Source organism: Manihot esculenta, chromosome 1, assembly GCF_001659605.2.
Source record: "Manihot esculenta cultivar AM560-2 chromosome 1, M.esculenta_v8, whole genome shotgun sequence".
Lineage (NCBI taxonomy): Eukaryota > Viridiplantae > Streptophyta > Magnoliopsida > Malpighiales > Euphorbiaceae > Manihot > Manihot esculenta.
In genome coordinates, this window is record NC_035161.2 from 21,921,356 (window position 1) to 21,939,440 (window position 18,085).

The following is an 18,085-nucleotide window of genomic DNA, read 5'->3' on the forward strand; positions in this document are numbered from 1 at the left end:
TTATAAATTCAACTATATCTTTTTTCATGTCTGGCTACCAATAGTGCACCTTCAGATCTTGATACATCTTAGTGCTACCTGGATGCATAGCATATAGACTTTTGTGTGTCTCTATAAGAATCTTTATTTCAACTCTCCAGTGTTAGGTACACATATTCTATTACCATAGTATAAGTAGCCATCATCACTTATCACATACTTGTCTAGTCCATAAAGCTATCTCTGTATCTTCTTTCTGTGCTTCTCTAATTTATTGTAGTAAGCTGGGTCTAACTTTTCATTCTGCTATAATAGTTCCATCATTTGCTATAGTCAACTGTGTATTCATTGCTCTTAATGCAAATAAGGATTTTCTGCTGAGTGCATCTGCTACTAGATTAGCTTTGTCTGGGTGATAATCTATAATGCAATCATAATCTTTCAATAACTCTAGCCATCTTTTCTGTCTCAAGTTTAGCTCCTTTTGTATGGGTAAGTATTTCAGACTTTTATGATCTATGTAGATGTAATTTTTCTCACTATATAAGTAATGCCTCCATATCTTTAGTGCAAAAACTATGGGAGCCAACTCTAGATCATGGGTAGGATAGTTCTTCTCATGTGACTTCAGTTGTCTAAAAGCATAGGTAATCACTTTACCTTCTTCCATCAAAACACATCCAAGTCCATTGTGAGAAGCATCACTGTAGATCACAAATTCCTTGCCAGAAATAGGTTGTTTAAGTGTAGGTTCTTCAGTGAGCATAGTCTTTAATACGTCAAATCTTTCATGACATCTATCATCCAAAACATACTTAACATCCGGAGCTGCTATAAGTGAAAACTCTTTCACAAACCGTCTATAGTACCCAGCTAGACCTAAGAAACTCCTGATCTCTGCAACATTCTTTAGTGGCTTCCATTCAAGAATATTTTTGATCTTTTGTGGATCTACCCTAATTTCTTATGCTAATACAACATGTACTAAAAATATTATTTCATTGAGCCAAAAATCACATTTACTGAACTTGGCATAAAGTTGCTTTTTCCTTAGAGTCTGCAATACTACTCTCAAATGCCTATCATGGTCTTTCCTAGTTTTAGAGTGTACCAGAATATCATTAATGAATACTACAACAAACTTGTCTAAATATGGATGGAAGATATGGTTCATCAGATCCATGAATATTGCAGGTGCAGTTGTTAACCTGAATGGCATAACTAGGAACTCATAATATCCATATCGTGTTCTGAATGCAGTCTTAGGTATATTTGCCCCTTTAACTCTCAACTAATGATAGTCTGATCTCAAATCTATCTTAGAGAAAATGCTGGCCCCTTTCAATTGACCAAAGAAATGATCTATTCTGGATAGTGGATATTTATTCTTTATAGTTATCTTATTCAACTATCTATAATCAATGCACAATCAAAGAGATTCATCTTTCTTTTTCACGAATAATACTGGTGCACCCCATGGCGAAACACTCGGTCGAATAAAGCCCTTATCAAGTAATTATTGTAACTGTATTTTTAACTCTTTTAATTCTATAGGATCCATTCTGTAAGGAGCAATAGAGATAGGTGCAGTGCCTGGCACAACTTCTATAGTAAAATCCACTTCTCTTTCTAGAGGTAACCCTAGTAACTCTTTAGGAAATACATATGGAAAATAACATACTGTGGGTAGGTTTGACACACTAGGACTTTCCTTCTTAGTTTCAATTACACTAACTAGATAGGCTGTACAAGCCTTTCTAATCAACCTCCTAGCTGTAGTGGCAGATATGGCATTAGAGAGACAATCTGACCTCTTAGCCACAACTATAATCTTGGAACCCTCTAGTGTTTTGAGAGTAACTCGCTTTAACTTACAATCAACTATAACCTAATGTTTAGACAATCAATTCATACCCAAAATCACATCAAACTCTCTAAAAGGTAACTCTATCAAGTCACCTAAAAAGATATGACCTTGCACACAAATAGGACAATTTCTATAAACTCTATTCACAATCACAAGATGTCCTAAGGGATTGATCACTACTATATCATATTCTAAAGCTTCTACTTGGATTCCCTTCTTATTAGTGATGGGTATGCTGATGTATGAATGTGTAGAACTAGGATCAATTAATGTATAAAAATATTTATCAAAGATGAAAAATTTACTAGCTATAATATCTGGTTTTTCTTGGTCTTCCTTTGCATGAATCGCATATGAGGTGCTCTAGTGTCTAGTCTATCTACTGTCTCTGATACTCTGTTACTCTGAACATTGCTAGATTTACCTTTATCTCTACCTCTGCCTTTAGGCTTTGTCGACATAGATCTCTCTATTTGTATAGGCTGTACTGATTGGCCTCTAGGACAATCTCTCATAAAGTGATATATGCTTCCACATAGGTAGCAAGATCCAGTTAATCTTCTGCATTCTCCGCCATGTCTCCTGCCACAATGCTCATATACTGCTGGCAACCCTTTTACATGGTCCTTTTATACTAGATACCGAGATAGTCTACTGTCTAGATCTCATTACTAAACTCTGCCTAAGTCTCTAACTCTGCCTAGGTGGCCCTCTCTGCCCTGTCTGCTAAAAATTCCTTTATCTCTTGCTAGTTGTCTAAGATGCAGAGGATTGTCCTTGATACTGACTCTGACCCCTTTTCTGTTGCCCTTTCTGCTTTCTACTTTGCTCTTATTCTTTAATTTGCTCTAAGTTGTGGGCCGTCTCCACTAAAATTAAAAATTCTCTAATGTGCATAGCTGTGAGATACATCCTGGTATCAATATGTAAACCTTGCTCGAAGCGTTTACATCTTTCTTCCTCTGTAAGAACTATCTCTATGGCATACTTACTAAGTCTAAAAAATTCTCACTCATACTCAATTATTATAAGCCTGCCCTGTCTAAGATATGAGAACTCCCTCTTTCTCTTCTCCATATATAGGGCCCCAACATATTTCTTCTTAACCTCTATCAAAAAGGATTCCTAAGTCTACCACTCTGGTTGAACTGTCTGTATTAATGTTGTCCACCATCTATAGGCTTCATCTTTGAGTAATGATATTACAAATATTAAACTCTCTACTGGTGAATACTGTATCTGCTGTAAAACTCTTTCTGTACTTTCTAACCAGAATTCTACAACTGAAGGATCATCTTCCTTTTTACCTTTAAACTCTATAATGCTATATTTCCTGAGTTTTTCTATTGGGGGCCTAGATTGTGCCTGGGCTACAATAGGTGGAAGGGACCTAGAATGCTACATGTGGTGGTGGTGGTGGTGGTGGTAATGTTGGCACATTTTGTTTAACCTTCCTAAGTAACTAAGCTATTTACTGAAATAGTGCATCCTGCTCTGGTTCGCCAGCAGTAGCAGGAGGAGGAGCAACTGCCTCAGAGGGAGCATAACTCTCTACTTCTTCATCGGTAGCTCACTGTGACTCTGATGACATCTTTTAATATACCTAAAGACACAAAGAAGAGATCCGCATTAGAACCATATCACAGCTGTAACTCATTTTGGCATGTACATATACTATACATATATATATATATATACTATAACCTAGAATTGCCTAAACTAGGCTCTAATACCACTAATTGTAACACCCTTTATCCTATCAAGGTGTAGACAGAGAAAGGATTATCACAAACTATACTTTCTTAGATATTTCAAAACTAAACCATTTTCTTTATGTGTAGTTACCAAGTTATTAAATAGTTCATGTAAATTTTATAAAAGTGAGTAAAATAAATGTGAGATTTTAAACAAAAATTTTGGTAAAGTTTCCTCTGTTTTATCAACCATTTAACCTATAGTACATATGAAAAACACATTTATAATTATACTATTAACTGTCATTTAATATCTTATTATTCTTCAATTTAGCACACATTTCATAATAACATTATCCTTTATTTTTCTATAATTATCATCACATGCAAAAGTTTTGCTCTTTTTCTTTATCAATACATGATTACATTATTTTCACTTACATAACCTTTATAACCCACTCTATTTAATATGTACATGCCAAAAATATAACTATACTATGATTTGAAGACTCAAAATAACTAGCTATGATAAAGGTCTTGATGTTTGATGTTGATCTCTGACGACCTCTGTAGTGATTACCTTATCTACAAATTGCGTGAGGTAAAAACCAGTGCGCTGAGCTAATGCTTAATGGGTGATTGTAAATAAATAATAAAATAGAGCAAGCATAATCATGTATATAGATAATTAAGTAAACAAGTACAAGCATGTAACTTGTAGTTAACATGATACAAAGCATACTTATCAAAATTCTTGGTATAAGATAGGAGTGCAATATGTATCCTTAGTGCATGCAATAGATGTAAACATGTTAATATTTGGTAATAATTTCACAAAAATCAAGTATCAATTTTAATTAGATTCTTAGCGCTTACAAACACATAGTAGGGTTGACTAGGTAGATAAGGAGTTATAACAGTGGGCACATGGTGCCAAACGGTAGGCTCAAATACTAAAACTATGATAGCAGGGCTCCGTGGCATGCTTATATGGTACCTAATATGTAATCTCAAATATAGATCATGTATCGGTAGCAGTACTATGAACTCTGTATGTTTATATTGCATGCCATACCCTTAAGCTAACCTTGACTCCTATTAAGTTTACCAAGACTAAGTACCATTAATTCAATGTATCAATTTGTCTAACGTAAAAATACGTCATTTGAAACTATTTCAAATCATTTCAAAGATACATATATCATATGCTAAGGTTAACAAGATGAAAAACTCATGATAAATAGTGTAAAACTTTGTCGACTTAGCATTCTAATAGTGTGTCAAGTCAATTCACTAATTGCATTTCGTACCACTAACAAGTAAAGAATAGTAAGTTTTACTCAAATTATCATGCACAAATAAGTTTTATCATCAAGTAAGCACGTGCAAAATCAATTATAACTAGCAAGTACGTGCGTAATTCCTACTGATTAAGCAAACATATCAATCTTTATGCATTCCAATTTAAGAGGGCCGCATTCTGTTAAATTTTGCATCAACTTTTCAAGCACTTTAAAGTTAAAATTAGACTTAAATTTTCTCATAAAAAATATGTATTTATGTCTTGTATTTTCAAAAAAGTATAATTCGTGTAAATTTGATCACCCTAACTTAAGTTATGAATTTTCTTTACAAGATGCTCAATAAGGTCTTATCAGTCTAGTATTGGTACTTATTTCTAGTACAACAAAACATACGAGATACATGTATTTTTATACAAATTCAAGCTTAATTTTCTCTATAAAGTTTTAGGTATACTTCTTAAGATTCATTAACACTAGTCTTAACTAATCTATTAAGTACAGAATTAGTTATGGTATAATCAATACAGTATGTTCCGGATGCTCTATCACTGTGACCAGTTTAGGTTCACTTGCGATTTATATCATCTTACCTACAAATTTAGAATTAAGTTAGTTCATGAAAGTTTTATCTATTTATCTCAGCATTTATTTGATATATCTTAGGCCTAATTTTGATAATTATACAAGGAGTTATGAAGCTGCTAACACAGTCTGTCCTGTTAAAATCTATTTTGTTAGATTTATACTTTTAGCTTCCATCTTAAATTTATTTGCTTTAAGCCTTCCTAAAATCAATTCAACATTCATATTACACAATTATGCAATCAAAGCAATATTTCCAGCAATAAAAATAAATTCCTAATTTCATATATTTATAAGAAAATAAAAGGAAAACAGAAAATCATACAAACACTAAACCTTTCTTAAATTTCTCTTTCTTTACCACTTCTACTCTATCTAGGTCAATTTATATCTTAGAAAAGTATTGAATAAATTGAAAACTAAAGCTTTATAATTCAAATTCATGCATGAAAAGGTGAGAAGATGATATTTCTTGCACATTTCTTTGCTCACCTTGGTTTTTCAAGCTTGGTGCATATGGAACCCTAAACTTCCCTTCTTCAATTCTTTTAATATATGGATCTTTCTTTAACTCTTTATCTTAGGGTAAATTTTGGTTAAAGAAAGAAGTTTATTTGGTGAGAGATTGATTTGGATTTGGTAGAAGAAGGAAAAACGAAGCTTTTATTTTTTTAATGGAGTGATCTTCAGCCAAAATAAGAAAGGAATAAGACAACCCACTTTTTTTTTTGCTTTGTCATCTTTCCTATTTTTATTTAGGTTAAAGAGGCGAAAAAATGAAGGACTAAAATTAAATTTTACCTTTAAACCTTCCATATTAACACTTTAACCTACTAAATTATTTATCATGTTTTAATTTAGTTTTTAAACTTTTAATATTCATAGATTGACATACTAAATTATCCTTTTAGCCTTTAGAAATCTATTTCACTTAAGTAAGCATATTGAATTTAACAAGCACCTCAAGCGAGCACGCCGGATTGACTCTTTTCTAACTCGCTAATCACACTGTCTACTTTATTTCTAGATATGTCTTTTTTTTATTTAAGTTTTCTATGATTCAGTTATTAGCAGTTTAGATTTATGCTAGCACCTTTTCTAAGTAGCTCGGACTAAGCTAGCACCTCCCCTAATGCCACTTGCTCTAATAGTGAAAATAGTCTAACTCATACCTAGTGATGTCATTATTCCTAACTATGGATTTTCGGATGTTACACAAATACCATTACAACATTTATATTATGTATTTATACAATTAAGCAACATTTTTAGCAAGAAAAATCAATATCTAATTTTACATATTTATGAGAAAATCAAAGGAAAACAGAAAATCATACAAATACTAAACCTTTTTGCAAAATCTTTTTCCTTTGAAATTTCTTTGCCTTTGAAGCTTTGGATACTCAAAACTCTAACTTTTCTTTCTTTAAATATTTCAATTTATAGCTTATTTTCTTGCCTTTGATATGGAGATGAACTTTGTTTGGAGAAAGAAATTGATTTGGTGAAGAAATTGGCTTAAATTTAGTGGAAATGAAGAAAACTAAGGTTACATTTATTCTTTAATGGAGAAATTTTGGCCAAAGCTTCAAAAATGAAGAAGATAACCTTTTCTTTTTACTTTGTCACTTATTTTAATTTTATTTAGATGACACATGGAGGGACTAAGTTGAAGAGATGGAAAACTGAAGGACTAAAATTGAATTTAGTCTTTAAACTTTCCATATTCACACATTAACCTATTAAATTTTGTACCATGTTTCAATTTAGTTTTCAAGCTTTCAATAATCATATATTGACCTACTAAATTATGTTTTTAACCTTTAGAAATCTATTTCACTTAGGTAAACATATTGAATTTTAAGAAGCACCTCAAGCGAGCACGTTGGGTAACCCTAAACACCTCCCGAAGGTGATTCGTTTTCGACTCGCTAATCATACTGTCTATTTTATTTTTGGATATATCCATTTCTTTATTTAAGTTTTCTATGATTCAGTTATTAGTAGGTTATAGTTATGCTAGGACCTCTTTTAAATAGTTCGGGATAAGCTAACACTTCCCCTAATGCCACTTATTTTAATAGTAAAATAGCTTTAAACTTTTCATATTCACACTTTAACCTACTAAATTTTGTACCATATTTCAATTTAATTTTCAAGTTTTCAATAATCATATATTGACCTATTAAATTATGCCTTTAGCTTTTAAAATTATATTTCACTTAGATAAGTATGTCGAATTTTAAGAAGCACCTTAAGTGAGTAGGTCGGGTAATTCTAAGCACCTCCTGAAAGTGACTCGTTGTCAACTCGCTAATCATATTATCTACTTAATTTTTGGATATATCCGTTTCTTTATTTGATTTTTCTATGATTCAGTTATTAATAGGTTATAATTATGCTAGAACCTCTTCTAAATAGTTTGAGATAAACTAACACTTCCTCTAATGCCAGTTACTCTAATAGTGAAATAGCATAATTTATATTTAGTAATGTCACTATTCCTAATTATAAATTTAAAACTATTATAAAATTTACTACTATTGAAAGTGTGAACTGTATTATTTAATAATTAAATTATTTATCTTTAATTTTAATTTTAAAATTTGATAAAATTACATTTTAAATGTAAATATTAAATTAATTTATTTAAAACTTTTAATATTTCGATTAAAATATAAAATGGGACATCCTTTCTCAGCCAATTTGCCTAATTTCTAATTAGCTTTACCCTTTTGGTACATCATAGCTGTGATTATATACATGGACTCACATGACGTAAACAATGACAGAATGGTGTAAAGCATACTAAATCATTTACTTCTTTTAAAATATAATTCATTTTGACAACCGATGCTCAATCATTCAAGTTCATGATTCGTCTTATTATAATTTACATTTTCAATTCAGCGGAAATGATTAGTTAGCCATAATTTTAAATTTTTTTTTTCAGAGCAGCCCTAATTTCAGTCAACTACAAAAATGATATTATTCATCGCAATGATTAGCATCCCAAACCTTTGAATCTATACCAACTTTGCATGATTTGGAAAAAAATACATTTCCATATTAAAAAAAATATAAAAGAATTAATATTGAAATTAGAATCTACCTTTCACTTTCAAAATGAACCCTTGTTAATTAATAAGTTAATACTTCTTCTGTACTAATAATAATAAAAGAGGAAAAACGTCAAAAGCTAAAACAAAATAAATTACAAAATCGAATTCAACAAAACTTAATCGTACTTCCGTGGAGGCCGCAGTCAAGTCGATGTCGAGAATGATGTTATATTTTCATAAATAGAAGTACATGTGTTTAATGAGTATAAATAAAATAGTGAATTATTATCAAATATCTAAATTTCTAGAAAATTTATTAGATGGTTTTTATTTTAAAATTATTTAATTAAAATGTTTTTATTTTTTATAAAATTTAATTTTTTAATTTTTTTATTAAAAATTATTTTAATTATTTTAATTATTCATAATATTTTTAATATTATACTATTTAATTCATATAATAAAAATTAAAATAAGTTTATTAACCGTTTTTTTAATGGGAGAGTAAAGTGTTCAATTTTATAAATTTTAAGGATATTTTATCAATTGAGTGATCTTCAAAAGGCCGTTTAATTCAAAAAAATTCAATATTTACACGTATTTATATTTTAATTAAATTTTTTAAATTTTAATTTAATTGATTCAATCTTTATATTTTGGTGCAATTTTAGCCAATATTTAAATTTTTAAATTTAATAATCTATTAAGTAATTTCATAGTTTAGCTGGTCATATGTATTATTATTATTATTATTATTATTATTATTATTATTATTATTATTATTATTATTATTATTAACTAATGATCAAATGACTTAAATATTATTTTATATTTTAATACAAATATTTAAATTTTTAATAAATTGGCCCAATATTTACATTACATCTTGTAGAAAAATAAAATTTTATTGTTGTATTTCATAATAAAGATTACAACCTATTTATATATAAAAGGCAGTATTTAAACAGAAAAGAAAATTAAGTCTATAATTATACAATTCCTAAGATTAAGGGACTAACCCATCTATCAATATTTATTTCCTATATTAATATATTTACTTCCTATAATCTATAACACTCCCCCTCAAATTGGAGTATAAATGTTAATTATGCCCAACTTGTTACATATATAATCAACTCGTCCCATACAATTTAGCAGATACCGAATTTGTAAACCCAACTTCTTCTAATAATTGACGTACCCACAAAATTTCACAAACGGTTTTTGCCATGACTCGACATTCAAGTTCAGCACTAGAACGGGAGACTACATTTTCTCAGCTTGGTAAAACGCCTTACACACATCATAAATACGAGAAATAAAGGAATACTGTTGTCCCATCTTCGCTGCCTGTAGTTCATCACGCATTTGAGCTATCATCTGATTTTGGTCCTCTACAAGTTTCTGCAAACTATTATACTTCTCTTTAAACTTTGCTTCAATTTCTTTCTTCCATTTTGGTGATTGGGATGATGGAACATTTGTTGATATTCCCCTGGTTCCTGTTTGAGAGAAGGCAGAAGAGGCAGCACTACCTAATCCAAAAAACTCGACTTCCTTGCCATCCTCCCGCTGCAGTAATGAACAAATGATTCTCATTAATAGTCCCTCCATCTCCTTCCACATGATTTGATCCCACATACTGGCTTGAATGTTGTTTTTTTAGCTTCAGATAATTTTCCTAGAAAATCACACAATAACAGTTCAATTTGAATACTAAAGTAAGGAAAAATGCTAATACCTACAAGATATGACAATTATAATATCTGCAAGATATCACATGTACAATACTTGCAATATATCATACTAGAAAAAACAATCACACAACTGAGAATCACAAAAAATTTCTTTGTGAGAATCACCTAGATATCAGAATCATACTTGCAACTGAAAATCAAGCACACAACTCAAAATCAATAACACAACTGAAAATCAATCACCTAGATATCAGAACCATACTTGTAAGATATTACCTAGAAAGACAACTGATAGAGCATAATTTAGACCATATTATCATGATGTTATTGATGTTAATTTACACTTTTTCTGCCTCATTTTGTGTTTTTAATCTTATTATGCAGAAAATGGTGTAAAGAGACAATTTGGTGAAAATGCCCCTAAAACTGCCTAAAATGGAGCAAAGGAGAGCAAGCATGCCAAGTGCAACTTGAAAAGAGCCAAATAAGGAAAGTAATTTCAAATTCAAATTTCAAACCCTTAAGAGAATTCAAAATTCAAAATCAAGATTCAGTTCATTAAGGAAAGTGGCAAATAAGAAAAGTGTAGTCTGCAGAGCAGTTTGAAATTCAAGATCTTCAAGAATCCTTTTTCTTATTGAACAAGCCAAATCTTTAGAAGATGCACATTCAAATTTGAAATTCAAATTCAGCTTGTCAAAGAAGCCAAAGAAGTCACACATGCCACCTCAAGTCTAGCACATTCAAAATTCAAAATTCAAAAGGGAGGCTCCACCTCATCAATGCAAGATATGGGCGGCATAGGCAGCACTTGGGCAGCCAAGAATTCAACTTGGGCAGAAAGTAAGGACCTAGGGCAATACTTTCAACTATAAAAAGACACATAAGGAGCCTCCCCATGCTTTTTCTACACACCTTAGACACACCTACGGGATTGCAAGTGGCCACATCTCTTCTTCATCTCTTTCTTTATTTTAGGTTTTTGTTTCAGCCATGAGTTGTTGAAACCTCTTATTCTAGTTGAAGATTGGTTGATACTTTGGTTGTTTTATGGATTGTGAGATCTGAACATATATTATTTACCTTTTGTTTATTCAATATTTATGCAATTTCATGCTTGATTCCATTATTGCTTTGTTATTTTGATCAATGTGGCCAATTGATTCTTGATTGCAAGGTAATATATTGTTAGTTTGAATAATTTTGAGTCTGTAATTGCTTGGATTGTTCAAATATAAGAACTCTTGATGTAAAAACTAAGGAAATTGCATGATCTAGCAATATCACCATGCGTTTGGGTAGCTAGAATTAGATCTCTCTATTTCTTAATGCAATTGACAATTGTTTTGATGCCTAAGGCCCAAGGACGTTTCTTGGCAACTTGTTGATTATTGATTAATTAAAGGACGTTCCCTAATTGATTTATGCCTAAGGAGAGATATGGCGGTGAGAAGCGTCTTCCATTTCCATAACTAATTTATTAAATCAAACAAAGGAACCTAAGTGTCAATGATCAATCCCAACAACTGAAGTGGATCCAATTCTTCAACTAAATCTTTTTTATTATTGATTTCTCTTTATTTTTATTATTCACTTACTTTATTGCTTTCTTTATTAGTTTAACTGAATCAATCTCAAGACCTCCCTTTTACTTTTATTGTCAGTTTATTTTGCTTTCAGTTTATTTCACTTTTAGTTTATTTCGCTTTCGATTTATTTTCTTGGTCTTGATAAGGAAGATAGGTAAGTTTTCAATTCCCTGTGGATTCGATCCTTTCACCATTATCTGCAGTTGTAATATTGTTGATAACCAAAAATGTTATTTTTTACCAGCTTCGACAACCGACAGTAAAAAATTGGCGCCGTTGCCAGGGAATTGATTTAACTTGTTTATTTTTCTTTCATGACCAGATCTGAACTCAAGAAACTGATTCATGGCCGAGGTAAGTACATCTATTCTCACTGCTCAACTTTCTGAACTAACCTCTATTGTGAACAATTATGTCATAGGTCGAGCTCAACAAGCTCAACAATTTTAGCAAATCAGACCATGTAGGATTTGCACATATGTAGAACATCCAACTGATCAATGTCCTATGCTTTATGAGGATCACCAACAAGTGCATGCATTTGGAGGATTCAATGACCAACAAGTACATGGATTTGGAGGATTCTATGGACAGCCAAGACATAATCCCTACCTTAACGCATACAATCCAGGTTGGGGAGACCATCCAAACTACGGCTATGCTGGAGCTAACAACTACCAAAATTATCAAGGAAATCAAGCCCAACCAGCACCTCCAAGTTCCAACATGCACTTTGAGAAGATGATAGAGACATTGGTAAATTCTGTGCAAAGTCTCCAACAGCAGGTGGATCAAATGGCCACCTCAATGAATGCAATCATGTTAAGAAGTGAGGAAGAGCTTCAAGATGTCAAGGCTGATGATGAAAATCCGCAAGTACAAGAACAAGCAGCTGAAGAAAAACATCCAGAAAACTGCAAACAAACTGGTCAAACAGAACCTGTTGATAGTTTAGATATCATTGATTGTTTGAGTCAAGAAGTTTGTTATATAAATCAAAATGATATGCTAAACAATGATTTTTGCAGGGAGACTAGCCAAGAAGACGAAGAAAGCCAAAAAGAGCCAGAATTGAAAGAAACAGTCTGCAACATTCAACAGATGGACTGTGTCCAAGCGCATAAAGGAAAGGGACTGATCGTACCTCTTCAGATCAGTTCGCAAAAGAACCTTGCGCAGACAAAGGACATTCCAACCGAACCACCTCAGCTTGAACCGCAGGAAAGCCCTGCGATACACCCCTTTCAGACAGGTCTTGCACAGAAGGAAGAAGCTGAATCTAGTTCACCCATTCATCCAACGCAAACAGCCCATGCGCACAAGGAACAGGTGGAAGTCCAATCGCCCAAACCAAAGGAGCATGCAGATCAATGCCTGCCCAAACCACCGGATATGGTAGAATTTGGTTTGTCCGAATTCAGTACCAAATTACAGCCACCTATGGAGAAATATGAATTGAAGTTCAAAGTGCTCAAAAATGCAAACATAAGGGCTAGAGGCACACCTCATCTGAAAGAGAAGAAGCTAATCATGTTACTTCATGAGTACATGAAAGAAATAGGATGGGTGATGACCAAAATAAAAGGCATGCTACACTTTTTACTTAATGCAGTTGGGACCCTTTTTCCTCCTCCAATTACTTGAGCCTGGATCAAATGAAGAAGGTCCAGCCCGTGACCTTAAACAAGGACGCACCAAACAAACCACACTAGGGGAGTACTCAGTTTCCTTTGAACTTTAATTTTTTCAATACATTGAGGACAATGCATGATTTAGGTGTGGGGGTGCATATTTCTGAACTTTTGTTTTTAGTCATTTTTGCTTTCAATTTTAGTTTGAATAGCCACAGTTTGAATTTTTTTTCATTTTTGTTATTTTTGCTTTCATAACACACACTTTAGCCACATGTTTTTTCTTTTTTGCGTTTTGGTTTGCTTTACTCAAACTCATAGGCTATGTTGGATGAGCTTTCTTTCCATGAGCCCATTGATGTTCAATTGCAGTGAGTTGTATTCATATTTGGAAATTTTCTTTTGAATTGAATCTTTGAGCTTGCCATGGTGAAAAATATATATTGCTCATTAGAGAGAATGAATTGAAAAATGTGTGAATGAACTTAACATGACTTGTTTTAGCAATCAGTGTTGATTTGCCCAAATCATTGAGATAGAAAATTCAGCAAAGGCTTAGACTTCAAAGCACAAAATTTTAAACTGTTCCAGTAGTTGAAAGACTATGAACAGAGCTAGTAGCCACTTGGACAGGTGACCAACTGAAAATATATACTTTCACATCAAAAGGTTAGTGACTTTTTCAAGCAAGATTTAAGTGCAAAAGGCTGAATATAGTACTTCAAGGTAAGGGCAAATTACTCTGAAAGCTAGAAAGAGTCTTAATTGAACAAATAATATGTGCTTGTGTAATCTCTCTTGAGGAAAACAAATACTAGCCATGTTAGGTAAAAGGAGACAAGGAAAGAAGGTGAGTAACCTTGATGCATACATTCTTCACTGCAATGACTCAAAGTAAGTATCTAAAGTAAGAGCTTAAGTGGAAATAAAGGATCAAGTAGCAAAGAGAGCTTGTTTGACTATGTTTATTTGCTTGAGGACAAGCAAAAGGCTAGGTGTGGGGGTATTTGATAGAGTATAATTTAGACCATTTTATCACGATGATATTGATGTTAATTTACACTTTTTTTGCCTAATTTTGTGATTTTAATCTTATTCTGCAGAAAATGGTGTAAAGAGACAATTTGGTGAAAATGCCCATAAAACTGCCTAAAATGGAGCAAAGGAGAGCAAGCATGCCAAGTGCAACTTGAAAAGAGCCAAATAAGGAAAGTAATTTCAAATTTAAATTTCAAACCCTTAAGAGAATTCAAAATTCAAAATCAAGATTCAGCTCATTAAGGAAAGTGGTAAATAAGGAAAGTGGCAAATAAGGAAAGTGCAGTATGCAGCAGAGCAGTTTGAAATTCAAGATCTTCAAGAATTCTTTTCCTTATTGAAGAAGCCAAATCTTTAGAAGATGCATATTCAAATTTGAAATTCAAATTCAGCTTGTCAAAGAAGCCAAAGAAGTCACACATGCCACCTCAAGTCTTGTACATTCAAAATTCAAAATTTAAAAGAGAGTCTCCACCTCATCAATGCAAGATATGGGCGGCATGGGCAACACTTGGGCAGCCAAGAATTCAACTTAGGCAGCAAGTAAGGACCTAGGGAAACACTTTCAACTATAAAAAGACACATAAGGAGCCTCCCCATGCTTTTTCTACATCCCCTTGGACACATCTACGGGATTGCAAGTGGCCACATCTCTTCTTCATCTCTTCTTCATCTCTTTCTTTATTTTTTATTTTTTGTTTCAGCTATGAGTGGCTGAAACCTCTTATTCTAGTTGAAGATTGGTTGATACTTTGGTTGTTTTATGGATTGTGAGATCCGAACATATATTTTTTACCTTTTGTTTATTCAATATTTATGCAATTTCATGCTTGATTCCATTATTGCTTTGTTATTTTGATCAATGTGGCCAATTGATTCTTGATTGCAAGGTAATATATTGTTAGTTTGAATAATTTTGAGTCCGTAATTGCTTGGATTGTTCAAATATAAGAACTCTTGGTGTAAAAACTAAGGAAATTGCATGATCTAGCAATATCACCATGCGTTTGGGTAGCTAGAATTAGTCTCTCTATTTCTTAATGCAATTGACAATTGTTTTGATGCCTAAGGCCTAAGGACGTTCCTTGGTAACTTGTTGATTAGTGATTAATTAGAGGATGTTTCCTAATTGATTTATGCCTAAGGAAAGATATGGTGGTGAGAAGTGTCTTCCATCTCCATAACTAATTTATTAAATCAAACAAAGGAACCTAAGTGTCAATGATCAATCCCAACAACTGAAGTAGATCCAATTCTTCAACTAGAGCTTTCTTATTATTGATTTCTCTTTATTTTTATTATTCGCTTACTTTATTGCTTTCTTTATTAGTTTAACTGAATCAATCTCAAGACCCCCCTTTTACTTTTATTGTCAGTTTATTTCGCTTTCGGTTTATTTTCTTGGTCTTGATAAGGAAGATATGTAATTTTTCAATTCTCTGTGGATTCGATCCTTTCACCACTATCTGCACTTGTAATATTGTTGATAACGAGAAAGATTATTTTTGACCGGCTTTGACAACCGACAGTCAACAACTTATTTATATAGAAACTTACATAAACAATTTCAGCTAGTTTATCAACAAATTTGTTGCGATCACTCTTCTTTATATAGGTGTGGAGAAACAACTCAGTCGCTGTTGGAGGAACGTTGTCAGTGTTAGCATTTTGTATGCGTCTAGCATGCGCCTCATGTGTGATGGACCCGCCTGTATGTTTAGAAGGACCAGCTCCTTCACCTCCCTTCTCTGTTAGGCGGTTCTTTGAGTACTTCATTGACTTTACTACATACTCTAGAGTGCTCTAATCTAAATTCCATTTATCCCAAACTTCAACTGATATATAAGCACTCCTCCATTTTTTCTTCTTTTCATTTGTCAGAAAGTCTTTGTATCGGGTAGTTGCTTTTTTATTCCATGCCTTCCTCACTGTTGCAGCACTTCCCTCATCCCAGTGAAATTCTTTCTATAAATGAATTTAAAAAATACACGTATAATACAACATAGATTATAAGACATTTTATCTTTTTTAGAATGCATAATATATTGCATACCTCAAACTTTTTGAAATAAAAATCTTTTGTGGATTGTGGGATATTCTTGCATGAAGAACCCTCATCGACATTGTACTTTTGAAAAATCTTTATGCAGGCACTAGATGTATTCTCAGAAGGTATAAGACTGTAATAATTTAATAATGCGAACATAATTATAAATATTCAATATAGTTATTTTTAAATAATTAACCAAAATGAAAACTAATAACAAAGATATGTAATACAATGATAAATAATCTTATACATTATACTTACTTTCCACTTGCATGTACATAACAGTAGGTCCTCGTAGCATGTGATGAGGATGTATACGAGCAATCTCACATGCCCGATGCAAATATGCTAGCACTCGATCTAGGAACAGAACTTGAAGAAGTTGGGGCAGTAGGGGCAACTGGAGCAAGTGCAGGGGCAACTGGAGCAAGTGCAGGGGCTGTAGGGGCTGAGTATGATACAAGGATTGTTGGAGTAGGTGTAGGGGCTCTAAAGTCGGCTGAAGAAGGTGTAGTGGCTGTAGTACCTCGACCATGAACAATTTTTGGATCACCTTGGCCTCGACCTCTACCTGTACCCATTATAACACCACGATCAACATTACGTGCATCTTTTTTACCTCTACCTCTAGCCATATCTGCACAAAAAAAAAATGTCCAATAGGAGATTAGTATATTATAAAAGTAAAAATAATCAATAATAATAAAAAAGTTTACTATGCATCTTAGAGTTGACTAATCTATGTAATTTTCATCATTGTCTGAAGTTGAATAATGATATGTCTCTTCATCTTCTTTTTCTTCAACTGCTTCCAAAATAAACACTTCACCACCCGCTGGATCATTTAATGCCTCAGGTAATCCTTCATCATTTAAGACTAAAGGCTGCAAAGTTACAGTATCTTCTTAATACACATCTGTTGTTGATGCTGTTGAAGATACAACAATATTTGATAATTCAATCACTGGTCTGGCTTTAATTTTTATCACAGATTGCTAATCAGACCTTGCTCGTCTTAAAGAAGGATAAGGAATGTAATAAACTTGTTGTGCCTGGCTAGCCAAAACAAATGGCTCATACTTATGAAATCTCCTTCTTTGATTTACATCCACAAGATTATACATGAAATGAATTTTCACTCCAACATTTGGGGTAGGATCGAACCATTCATAGTGGAATAGAACTGTCCACTTGATAGGTAAAGCCGGGTACTCTACTTCAAGAACCTCTATCAACTTACCATAGTAATCACTTGACTGATCACTATAGTTCGTTCCTTTAATGCACACACCATAATTCACCGTTATTCGATTAGCACTTCGTCCCTCAGTGTGAAATTTGTATCCATTTATATAGTACCCTGTGTACACATTCACTGTATTTAGAGGTCCTTTGGCTAAATCTTGGATGAGAGGATTATTCATTGTATTGGTTGGTTCATATACCTATTACAAAAAGTGAACATATAAAATTAATTTTAATTCATTCACCAAATTCGGCATTGTATTGCAAGTATTATAAAGCTTACGTATGCTTTGAACCATGTGGGAAAGTTATTCTCCAATGTGATGTCTACCTCGCCATCGGTAATG

General features: G+C 32.7%; 2 protein-coding genes across 2 annotated transcripts; both read right to left on the bottom strand.

Annotated features, from left to right (window-relative positions):
- Nucleotides 1-277: 277 nt before the first annotated feature.
- Nucleotides 278-16,219, bottom strand: LOC122723670. The gene is made up of 4 exons (XM_043956739.1): nucleotides 16,001-16,219; nucleotides 9,819-10,060; nucleotides 640-935; nucleotides 278-399 (listed from the first exon to the last, which is right to left on the bottom strand). The coding sequence occupies exons 1-4, from the start codon at nucleotides 16,217-16,219 to the stop codon at nucleotides 278-280; spliced, it is 879 nt and encodes a 292-aa protein (XP_043812674.1).
- A 27-nt stretch (nucleotides 16,220-16,246) lies between these two features.
- Nucleotides 16,247-17,128, bottom strand: LOC110608839. The gene is made up of 3 exons (XM_021748128.1): nucleotides 16,824-17,128; nucleotides 16,497-16,623; nucleotides 16,247-16,408 (listed from the first exon to the last, which is right to left on the bottom strand). Exons 1-3 carry the CDS (start codon nucleotides 17,126-17,128, stop codon nucleotides 16,247-16,249), a joined length of 594 nt encoding a protein of 197 aa, XP_021603820.1.
- Nucleotides 17,129-18,085: the final 957 nt, after the last annotated feature.